Here is a 12,626-nt window from a genome sequence, read left to right as displayed (position 1 = left end):
ACACACAGAAGCATTCAGTCAAATACATGCTCCTCCTACTTCCCTTAAGTCTCGCCACTCATTTATCCTCTGCTGGATTTTTCAGCTTCCTCCTATGAATGAGTGTGTATGCGAGTGACAGAAACAAAGGCGGGGGGGGGGGATATGTGTGTTCATTAACTAAAAAAACAACAACCAAAAAACCTCTGCAGACACCAAGGAGATTGTGTTTAGACAGTTAATCTCAAACATAGAAAGGGAAAAGAGGTTAACTTGGACCAGCAAAGAATGCTTGGAAAATTGCATCATACTAGCCTAATAAAGGCAGAACTATTATTATACAGAATATTTTTAAAATATCATATAAGAATGACCAAAAAGGAAGGACTGTAAAGTTTTCAACTACACAAGAACCCAGGAAAAGAGCAGGCGCAGAACACTGACTGATAAAGCAGCTAACCAGCTGTAACATATAGGAATCCACTCCTGAAAAGCATTGATAATATTATTATATTTTCATTATGTCTTTGTAGCCATCATATTAGGTAAGCCATAATCTTATTATTTATTTATCATGCTGCTCAAGACCGTATTTAAGAAGGATATAATGCACTATCTTCTCCTGTCTTGCAGTTTATAGCTTTGTCTGCTCTCTTAAATTATATACATAACATTTTGTTTTGTTTTTATTTGGTTGAAATTTATATAACCAAACATCTGAAAAAAATCAATAAAACTATTACATACTTACCACTTTCCATCTTTCTTTTACCAATATCCCCACAGTAAGAATATCCGGCTGTTCCCCTCCTCCACTCATTGCAATCTCTGGGGTGGTACAGTGGCTATGCAAAGCCTATGTCAGTAGAGACCGTCAAGTTCCCAGAAGTGGCTTCCATTTAAGCAGAGTCTATAGAAACAAAACAGCTGTATGTGAAACTAGGCTAATAAAATCATGGCCAAAAAAGAAATGTTCTTAATCTTATTTTAACTAAGTTATTTTCTAATTTCACAATGTTGAACTGAAAGATAGACAGCAAATTTCAATAGTAATTAAATTGCAGAAACAAAATACCTTAATATATTTGATTATGAATGTGAGGGCAACTAACAGCTTTTTGTCCTTTGTATAAAGGACATCTAAAATAAAAAGATCCTGCAAAAGAATAAAATCTTGCACAACATTTTGTAGAAAGATTTAAGAAAAGTTATAAAAATAAACACCAGGATGTTTCTCAATGCACTGCTTTATATGCATCAATTCAACAATTCTTGAACTACTTCTAGTATTTCAGTATTAGCTCCATATTCAAGCAGAAACCTTAATTGAGAACAATGACTTTGCTTTACATTAAAAATATAACAGAGATTATGCTTCTTGTGTATTTTTTTGTTCATTGCCATAAATTATATAGTAGCTTGTTTTCGTTTTCCAAAAAACTACACAACGAACATAGAGTAGGGCAACAAAGCAAAATATTGTTATTCAAATTTACAAGATGGTAAGCCAAATGAGGTATGAGACAAGGGTGCACTCTAGTTCTTCTCCTTTTTATTCCATTCAGAAACAAATTGAATAATCAATCTCTCCATCTATCAAAACAGGCACATTGGCCCAAAGTGAGCACATTATACACTTGCTGAATACTATCAAGAAGAGCTGCTAGAAATTAACTGCTCAAAAACAGTCATGGTATTTGCCAAGAGACCTAAGATATCTGGTGGCTAAACAGAATGGTCAAGATCTTCAAAGAGTCATTTTTCCATGGAAATCCCAAGCCAGCTATGTCATCTTAAACACAGAGAAAACCACTTCAACTCTACAATCCTTCTACTTCCTTGAAGGAGTTCAGCACAAATCCATAGTGATCAAAGCCTTCTTGACCAAAGATCTGAGCTCAGTTCCTCTTGGGAGACCAGTTGAGCCATTACATTACCCTCCTCAAAAAGAGTTCACTCTAGGTTGCTGAGATTTTTAAGTAATCAAGAATTAGTTAATCACTGTCAAACAGAGTTTGAAAATCTTTCGGGTCATAACTTTGCTTCTGTATATCAATATAGCTACTGGAGCTAAATAGAATTTATATATTTAACAACTTCCATGTTATTTATATTTTTATTAAAATGTATACATTTGTCTCATAGTAGTTTACTGTGAACTATACAAAATATTAAATCAACAATTAAAAATTAAATTAGAATCATCAATAATTAGGTAGAAAGTATATTTTCATATCTCTTTAAATGCAAATAGATTCTGTATTTAGCAATTAGTACATTTCAGAGAATTGTTGCAACTACACAGAACATTCACATTATGGGCAAAATGCAAATCTAGCCATGATCAGACATACTGAATTACATAAGGATTATTGTAACGATGTTTGCATAACCTGCTGAGATAAGCCCTTAGGTAAAAAGAACATGTGAATGCTATTTTTAATTCCTGAGGAGCCAAATTTTATGCAAGGAATCAGACTCACTGTGCAGTACAAAATATATCCCCTTAATGCAGACGCTGTAGCTTGATTTTACTCCTGGTTACAATGTCTACATTAAAAGGAACCAATATGGCATCTATTCACCTGATTCACCTTCACTAAATCTTGGGTAAAACAGTGTGTTAAAATAACACTCTCATGTTTTTGTTACCTTAAATTTCTTTCAAGTATCTATGTTTAGAAACTGGTTCAAAATACTGAAATATTTTGACTGGAAGCGATTTTAGGTAATGTTATTCCTTTTTTATGGATTCTATTTTTATTTGAGCCCAAATCAATTATGAGTTTATCACATTTATATCTTTGAGATCTTTATTCCTTCCAAATGAGCACACTTTCATGCATAACAATGAGAAAGACATTATACATTCTATAGACATTGAAATACGGTTGATAAGAACATAGAAAAGGGCTTTTCCATGGTATATTCACACACAAAAAACTTTGTAAGGCTTTTTTCCCCTCCATCTTAACAGTTTTCTATGAAAAGATGAAAGAAGCAAATTACAATAGCTGATGACAACATCTGGGTCCCCCTAAAATTCCATGAATGAAACAGAGTGGTGGCAGAAATAATTCTCTTTTGAGAACCACTCATAGCTTTGAATAGAGTTCAAAGGAAGCTTTGCCCATTGAAAGCCCATGCCCCTACTCTGGTGAGATTTTACCATCTGAAAATCTTTTTGTTGTTACAGACTTTTTATCTTACACTGTCTGAGTTATCTGTTTCTGGTTTTCATGCTATCTTGAATATTTTTTTGCTCCTAATCAAAAAAACATTATAGTTCAGTACTTCAGTAAAACACAAATTTAAAAGCAATTGCTTCTGGAAATAGAACAAACACCAGATTTAAATAAACAAAGATAATAATTTACAATCTAAACTAATATATTACAGCTATCAGGCCTACTTCCTTTTCAAATGAAGGAGTGTAAAAATACAGCATATATTTAAAAAATATAGGTAGTTCTTAAATATATTACTGTAGCAACTAACAATATTTTAATACCTATTAAAACAACTTCAGCTTTTGACAGAGCCTCTCAGTGATTCTCATTCATAAACACAACCAAACTTGGAAAGAAAAGATACCATACTGACCCAAATTCATTTTTTTCTAAAATTGTGCAAGCCTCAACCTTTCTTCAGCACTAATATCAATTCATATCAATAGTCGTCCTAGTTCTATAGTCTTTCCTACAATAAAAAAATACTTAAATGTGGTTTATAAAGTACTGTAAAGTGTCTTCGAATTGAGCTCAGCACATAGTCTAGACTACTGTAATCCATTCATGGTTTCCTGATAATAATACTAAATTGTTTTGTAACTGTCTTATTTTGAAATACTTTGATTTATGCATAACTGCATAATTATCCTAAAACTCTCCTTGCAAATGAATACAGTTGCTAATAATTCTTCAAACATGAACAAGCTCCTGGCAACTCCAGGTGAAGATAATGAGGAACATTGCCATCTTCATGGGCAATTCCCAAATAATCCAAACCATTGATTTCTAGAACTGTCGTACTGATATAGACACACACACACACACAAACACACACATATAGATACATACACATATGTCTATAAACTATATATATATGTGTGTGTATATATCTATATATATACATATATATATACATATATATATGTATATAGATAGATAGATAGATAGATATAGATATAGATATAGATATAGATATAGATATAGATATAGATATAGATATAGATATAGATATATGGTGTGTGTGTGTATATATTGATACATACATACATACATACATACATACATACATACATTCTTCTTCTTCAAATAATTGATAATCCTTGCATTCTCTTGACAAGTTAGCCTGGAAGTAGGAACAAACAGATATTAAGAATACAGAAGCTTTGATAAGTAAGCTTATTGTAAAAAAGCTAATGAACCAGTTACAAAAATTTCCAGTAATAGCAATGTAGCAAACGTAATTTATATTTATCATGGAATCAAGGTTTATCTTCTTCTCGCACCTTTTTTCCTGCCTATCAGTGTAAAAGTCTTGTAGCTATTCTCTTTTTGACAGGAGATATTTATAATTTCTACTTATGCCTTAGCAATTTTAGCAATGGACTAATCTGGTTTCAGTCTTTCTCAATCTGATCACACGAGAAGTAGCTTTCACAATAGGTTTCTACCCCAATTATACTTTTTGCTAACATGTATTAAAAAGATATCTATTTGAATTTCTCTTTTCCATTTGTGTTACAAATGCCAAACTTCACAATTATTTTGCTATTATTGCGATTCCTCATCTAGTTTACAGATTGGATGAGGAATAATACATTGAAATTGAAGTCTAAAGGTCTGGTGGTACAGTGGTTCTCAATAACTAGAATAGGTATTTTCTATCCTAGGATATTTTTTTCTTTGAGAAATCAACCCTGCAATTTGGAAGCAATTTAGACCTTTCATTGTCCTTGAGTGCCAGGTCAATACAATGGCTTGAAGTCCTTACTTCCATCTGTGCATGATTTATCATTCTATTGCATAGACATTTCAGCAGTTTCAAAATCTGGCAGATGCCTATCAGCAGTATTCACTGAATGCATATAAAATTTATTTTGATAAAGTTGTATTGGGTTCTGATTATTTTTCATGCAAAACTCGATGCTTATTATCATATATAAATCTCTGTATGGCTTGAGGCCCCCTTACCTAAGAAATGGCTCACTCCAAATTTTGTTTGTGGGAAATAGATTCCATAGAAAATATTGTTTTATAAGCCCATTTAGAATTAACTAGACCGCGAAGTTCTTGGTGCCGGTCCAAAATTCTTGAATCCCCTCCCCAAAATTCTTGAATCCCCTCCTTGTGTTTTTTATAATATTTTCAGAAGAATCTTAAGCATATCTTTGTCAATTATATCCTTCCTAGGAATACTGCCTGTTTTGCTACCTAATTTTAACCACTATCTTCTTATATTTATCCATTTTTAAAAATATAATTACATTGTAGTGCATAGATAGTATAATTATATAATTTCAATCATGCCTGGTTTACTGAGGAGCTTTGGGAGACGCAATAGCAAAAGATAAGTTTAAATTTGGTAGAGGATGATCAGAAATGAATTTACCAAACATGTGTCTGAGATCATTTTAAGCCTAAACTACAGAAATAAAGATGGCAAAGCATTTGTGCTTCTCCCTTTTGAAGAGTGAGAAAAAGCAATGAGGTTCTGTTCATTATTTGGGCAACATTTTGACAAAAACAAAATATTCTGGACAGGAAGTAAAAAAACAAGGCAGTATATCTGCCATATGTGAATTGGACCCATGATTCTCCTTGTTCCCATGTAAAACCAGTAAATATGTGACTGGATGGATCAGCAAGATTATCAACACTTCACTGGGAAAGGAAATGTTGACTGCCACCTTGAAAAAAAATGGTTCCTTCTGAAGAGACATTCTGTAGATCCAGCCATAGTGGACAACTATCGTCCAATTTATAACCTTTCCTTTATGGAGAAGGTTGTTGGTGATGTTCCAACAACAGAATATTATAGGGAAAATGGGATTATCTGGATTCTTTTCAGTCAAGTTTTAGACTAGAGCATGGAACCCTGCATTGGGTTGCTGAGGCACTAGAAGTCTTGACCTAATTCTTGTTGGTTGTCAGGGCCTGGATGGAAAGAAACAAGTTGCTACTGTTAGTATGCCAGTTTCAGCCTTTATCGAGAAATAGGCCTGACAACAGTGACTCATACTCTTGTCACCTCCTGTATGTATCACTTTAATTGACTCCACATGAAGACTGTCAGGAGCCACAGTTGGTTCAACATGTAACAGCCTGCCTGTCATTAGATAATAGCCATTACTTTTACCTGAATATTACATTGATGTTGAAGGTTCTGCAGTAGCTACCCATAGACTCTGGGGTACAATTCAAAATTATGATTCTAACATTAAAAGCTTGGCATCTCAGGTAATCATCTGCTTCAGATCAAACCTATTAGACTTGGCTACCTTTTCTGCATGGGGATCCTGAGAGCTCTCTCTCCTAACTTTAAGAGGTTCAGAAAAGGGGGCAAGTGTCAATGGTTCTTTTGTGGCGGTCTCTATTCTCTTGAAAAGTCTCCCTCTATGGTGTTGTCCCTCCTGTAATTTAAAAAGGCAATGAAAATGGAGATCTTCCACAGCGTTTTAATGGTTATTGCTGGAAGCCAAGTTATTATTAACCTGATGATTTTAAATTGCATTGTAATATTTGCTTTGGATATTATTTTATTTTGATTGTCATTATGTTCTATTGCAAACTACTTCAGGCTGGCCTTATAGTTCAGAACATATGGTATATAAATGAAATACATAAATGTTTCCTTGCAAGATATGTGTTTACATTTTTCAGCATGGAAACAACTCATATAATTCATCTATCAAAACTCTGTTATTTCTCTCTTTGTTCTATCTGTTTCAAGAATTCTCATATTTCCCCTTATAAAAATTACATTATCTTCCCTCAGTTTCATTGTATACTAAATTCTTTATTGGGATCAGTTATAAAACCCTACAAATCATATTTATTTTCATTGCCTTATAACAGTCCACAACACCTGTAATTTTTCACAGCATTCTTAGTGTGTGTGTATACACACACACACACACACACATTAGAGTATCTGGTAAGACTTTGCAATCCTTTGAAAAAGGTGTTTCGGGAAAATGTGGATGCATGTGCAAAGCACTCTTTTCACATTTTTTTTGCAGCCATATCTTTTCTCTGATTTGATGACTATTTTGGTAACTGCTCCTGGCTGTCTCCACAACCAATCAAAGATTGCACTGAAGAAAAGTGGGGTATATAAACACCCATACACAGACAGGCAGAAGTATTTCCAAAGCAGTCTGCAAATACAGAAAAAAATAAGAATTTGAAAACATTCTTTGTAATTCTTTGTAATTCACTTCCACAGATCTGTGAAATGATACAATCCTAATGCAGTAGGTATCCTTCTTTTCTGATCTACAGGAGAACAATGAGTAGAACCAAATGAGGTACACCTCTCTCTCTCTCTCTCTCTCTCTCTCTCTCTCTTTCATTCCCCCCCTCTCACACAACACACAAATACAGGACAAATTTGCTTAAGAGCTTCTTCCATTCTTTGTATAAGCCCACATCCAAAAAAAGGTCAAAACAACTACTGTATCCAAGGCACATGATTTGAATCATAGCTCAAACACTTACAAATCAGGATTACTGATACTACTACTGAAAATCTGTAAAAGAGCAATTTATAAATGTTATTTCCACAAGCCTAAATTTATTGGAAAGGTTCCTGATTTCACAATTTATCGGCCAGTTCTGGTATATTTTATTAATAAATTAAGTGGTGAAGTCCATAGTAGCTATGAAAATACAGTCTAATGTGAGGCAAATAAAGAGTTCTTACAAAAGTTATTTCCTTGTGAAGGTTGGAGAACCTATACATTGATATATTTACTGGGGGGACATCAAAACTGAAATCAGTGAGACTTACTTTTGAATAGGAACCTTTAAGCATGAGAATATCAAGATCAAAATCAAGATCAATGTTGGAAATGTGTGAAAAATAAAACATGTATCTAACATTCCACCTTTCCATTCTAATGGAATAGTATGTAGTAGTAAAACAGACTTTCACCATCCACTCCATCATCTTATATTTTCTTGGGAGAGGAGGGGGCTCTCAGGAGCAGATATGATAGAATGGAGGGATAGGGATAGCCAAAAGGGATAGGATATGAAGCACTGATATAGTATTGGCTTTTACTATTTTGATATATCATGATTATTCAATATTAATATGAAAAATGAGAGCCACTTTGGGGTAATGGTTAAGGCATCAGGGTAGAAAATGAGATATTGAGGTCCAGTCCCATCTTAGGCACAAAGGTAGGCAGGTGCTCTTGGGCTAGTCACTTTCTTTTAAACCCAAGGAAGGGGGCAATGGCAAATCACTTCAGAACAATTTTGCCAGGAAACTGCAAGGCAGTTATCCAGGCAGTCTCCTAGAATCCCTACATAGCCACAAGCAGACTAAATACACACACACACACACCGAATTCTATGGACCCTTATCTAACTCCAAGTAGGTATTAATTGTTGAGAAGATTCCTGTGCACAGGCTGATAGCAATAAAACAGTTTAATTGGAGCTTCCCATATGTTTCTATCATCTGACAATCAAAGAGAGGATTTTTTAAAAAGTATAATTCATGCATTACAGCAAGAAAATAACTGAGTCTTTACTGAAACTATTTGACAAGCTAAAGTCCAGATTAGTTCAATGTTTCTTACAAATTACACAACTATAAACACTTTACTGATTATCTTCAATTTTTGAAAAAGTTTCTTAATCAACTTTCAAATGTGTAAGAATCAACTTATGTGCATATTATAAAAACCTTAATTAATTTAACAAGGCATTTCTCAGATAAACTTGAATATTATATACAGCTACAGCAAAGATATCTAACAAGAAAGTACTGGAGTACAGAACATCGGCCATATCGCTAAAAGGAAAAATCACACTGCATCTCACTTACTTTGGCCATGTCATGCAGGAGAATACACTGGAGAAAGCTATTATGTTTAGAAGAGTTAGCAATAAAAGAAAACTCAAGCTGTCGGAAAAGCACAGTGCTGGACACTATTAAATCTGACACCAGACAGAGCATAGAAAAACTCAAAAAAAGAATAGTGCAAGATTGGAAGATATGGAGAGACCTGGCCCATAAATGCCAACATTTTGACTCAACTGAATGGATAATATCATCGTCACTTAATAACCTACTCCTTTTAATTGATTGGATACAAAGACCTAATTTTAAGAACCACAATTGTATTGTTATGACAGAACAGAAAGAGAAAAGTCTGTGATTTGTCACAGATGTTTTCCTGCTCCAACTACAGGCAGTTTTAAGATCTTTAGCAGAAGACCATACCTGTCACTTCGAAAGGAAAGCATATACTATATAACTGTATTCATATCATCATGCAACTGCTTGTTGCAACCGTAATGTTTAGTCTCAGTCTCCATCTGCCTCCATACTACAGACTATTTCTTTGATTAAAAGACAACTGGAGCGACATGACCTGATTTTAAAGTCAAGCTGCCTACTATCCGCCACCCCCACCCCCCATTAGTTCCCGTCACTGAAAAGAGAGGTCGAAACAACCAAGCCTTAAGATAAAACCGATCTTTCACATTAAACGCCACATATAGAGCCCACAAATGTTTGTTTGCTTGTTTGTTTTTTTCACAACGCTGCTCTCTTTTAACCGCTGTAGCATCGCCAACAATCTCATTGGTTCGAGGCAAAGAAACTTCGGCGATTCATCTTGCTATTTATCCAGTTGCGGCGCGCGCACTGTATGGGAAAACACAGGAGTCGGGAGAAACTTAAGTGGAAGATTAAAAGATGGGCCAGATCCTCTGCCACGCAAGGGTCAAGTTTCGGAGGGTTGGGGTTTTTTTCGCTTCGGTTTTTTTTGGGGGGGGGGTTGTTTTTGTTTTGTTTCATTGCAGCATTTCCGCCCCTTTCTGTCCCCGCTTGGGGGGGGAAACAACCCGAAGAACATCTCGAAGGCTATTGGATATATCGCTGCCCTGAAGGTTGCCCTTCTCTCTCTCGTCTCCGAACAACCTTCGACTGCCGGGAGCCGCCGCCGCCCCCCCATCCCTCCATCTTCAAAAGCGCATCCCCACGATGCTTCAACGCCGCGACCACAACGGCAAGGCGAAGAACGGCCGTCGGCCGCCAGTCCCCCCCACACGTTTCCCCCTCCCGCCCCCAAAGCATCCTCCATACTGCCCTTTTGCGCACCCGGGGCCGCGACAGAAACGGCCTCTCTCTTTCTCTCTTTCGCCCCCTGAGGCGTCGGTGCCGCGGAACGTCAACAAGGTTCCCTCTGCCGACAAAAAAGCCCCTCTGTCGGCGACCCCCGCCTCCCCCGCCGCCCTGTTCCGCTGGGCCGGAGAGAGCTCTCACCTGGAACGCGAGTGGCGCCCCTGCCTCGTCAGCCTGCGAGAGCGACCGGCTCGGAGAAACTCTTTTTTTTTTCTTTCTGGAGAGCCTCCGGGCGAAAGAAAGGAGGAGGAGGAAGAAGAAGAAGAAGGTGGAGGAGGAGGAGGGGGAGGAGAATGTTATTACCGCGGCCCCCTCCGGCTCAGCCCAGCACAGCTCAGCAGCAGACTCTGGCCCATGGCTTGCAAGCAGGCGGCGGTGGCGCCTCAGTCGTCGTCGCCGTCTCTATGGTAACTGCGGGACCGGACCGGACTAGGGTAGGCTTAGAAGGAGCCTGAAGGAGCGCGAGCTGACGGGCGGGGTAACAAACGGAGAGGGGAGAGCAGGAGGAGGAGGAGGAGGCAGGCAATCAGAGGCACTCGCTGGACGGCCGTTCTCTCTCTCTCTCTCTCCCTCTCTCTCCCGCTGCAGGGTTAACCGCTTCACTGCCGCCGCCGCCGCCGCCGCCACCCCTTGTCGTCTCAGTCGCCTGCAGTCTCCCGCGGGACGCGACTGCTCTCACTACCGTCGCAACTAGCCCCCTCCTTTTCTCTTGCCCTCCATCCTAGCGCTAGGCAGCCAAGCGATCCCTCGAGAGAATCCGCCCACCGTGTCGACACTGCGAAACGTTATTGGAGCGCTTACCAAAAGCCGGTAGCAGATTGGACGGGAGCTCTTTCAATCAGTCTGGCGGGCGGCCGTATCTTGGAGACGCCGCTGTCCTCATATTTGCTTATGAGGCGAATTTTGCGAGTGGTTTTTTTTTTTTTTCGAAAAGAATTCTGGGTATTGTAGTTTAGTGTGCGTTATCGGAAAGGGATTCCCGAAGGATGGAATGCGGAGTTAAGATTATCTGCTTGTGGGGTGCGGAGATCAGAAGTAACGGTCACTTCCAACTAGGGACACAATCCTAAACTGGACAAACACACCGACGGCGGCATTTTATCTTGCTGTAGCGGAACTATTGACTACTTTCTTCCTAATACTCTGATGCTGAAAGAAAACTGCTTTAAATTGAGTTTTTCGTGAACTGCGCTGGGCACCTCCGTTGCAGTGTAGGGTCCCCTGTAAAATTTATAATCTATGGAAAAATACATTTTTATTAATACGGCATAAAATTGTTTGTTTATTGCTGCCATATCACATCATTGATTCACATTCAGTTTTAATCAATATTTTTTTCGCTACTACTAATTCACTACAAGCTACTTTTCCTCATTTTATACCAATGCATTTTATTTCTTTTTCCTACATGAACTTTGCATTTGTCTCTGTTACACATCACTGTTCATTTCACCTTACTTCTCTAACTTATCAAGGTAACTTTGAATGTTATCTGTAGTATATGTCTCACCCAGTATTGTGCTGTCTGCACATTTCATAAGAATTTGTTCCATCTCTTACCACAGAGTGACCTGAGGTATGCAACGATTGCAAAAAAATATCCACAAAAAGAGGAATGTGTGTGGGGAAAGTCAAAGAAACACTTGATCTGGATGAAGAAGGTGGCCAGATAGTGATAGACAATAAGAAAAATGCTTGTGAAATGCTTAATTCCTGCTTTGCATTTTTCTTTGTGCAAAAAAAAGTGTAGTCCAACCTGTCAAAAGTTGCATTTTTGGACCATGATGTTGGCAAAGACTACATAGATTATCATGGATACTAAGTACTTCAGTGGACCATTGAAAAAAAAATCAGTCCAGTTTTTAACTCAAAACACAAATAACAAAGCTCCAATTACTGAATTTTACACAAGTATGCAAAGACCTAGCTTCTTTGAGAAGTTCATAATTGTGGGAAAGGTGGAAGGAAAACGAAGAGGATAACCAGTGACAAGATTGATGGACTCAGTTACAGCAGCAATACATGCACTGTTGGAAGATCTGTTGGAAACCGATGATCTTGGAGAAAATCTATATATATGGTTGCTAAGAATTAATGTTAATTTGATGACACATAAATCAAATCAAAAATAAGTTATATAATATTACATGGTCACTTTTCCTCGATGTTCTAATTACTTTCATTTTGTTAACTAAAACTACCACCATACTGTATTTTCCTATCACTGGAACTGACTAATAACGATTTCCTGAATGCAGAAACAGATTTCACTGCCCATT

The 12,626-nt window shown here is 37.3% G+C and overlaps 1 protein-coding gene across 3 annotated transcripts in view; it reads right to left on the bottom strand.

Annotated features, from left to right (window-relative positions):
• The window catches only part of TTBK2 (tau tubulin kinase 2), a 67,289-nt gene extending 56,073 nt beyond the window's left edge, over window positions 1–11,216 (bottom strand). For 2 of the 3 annotated variants that reach the window (XM_026671052.2, XM_087951658.1), the window contains exons 1-2: window positions 10,489–11,216; window positions 731–889 (exon numbers count right to left, since the gene is read on the bottom strand). In XM_026671052.2, the coding sequence (XP_026526837.2) occupies window positions 731–799 (69 nt within the window). In that variant the 5' untranslated portion in view covers window positions 800–889; window positions 10,489–11,216. The remainder of the gene's footprint in view (window positions 1–730; window positions 890–10,488) is intronic. The other variant, XM_087951657.1, reaches the window with a different exon arrangement.
• Window positions 11,217–12,626: the final 1,410 nt, after the last annotated feature.

Source organism: Notechis scutatus, chromosome 1 (assembly GCF_049901735.1).
Source record: "Notechis scutatus isolate UNSWTSFEM ecotype Mainland chromosome 1, rNotScu1.2, whole genome shotgun sequence".
NCBI lineage: Eukaryota > Metazoa > Chordata > Lepidosauria > Squamata > Elapidae > Notechis > Notechis scutatus.
Note: the sequence above shows the minus strand (reverse complement) of the source record. Positions and strands in the feature narration are given on the sequence as shown.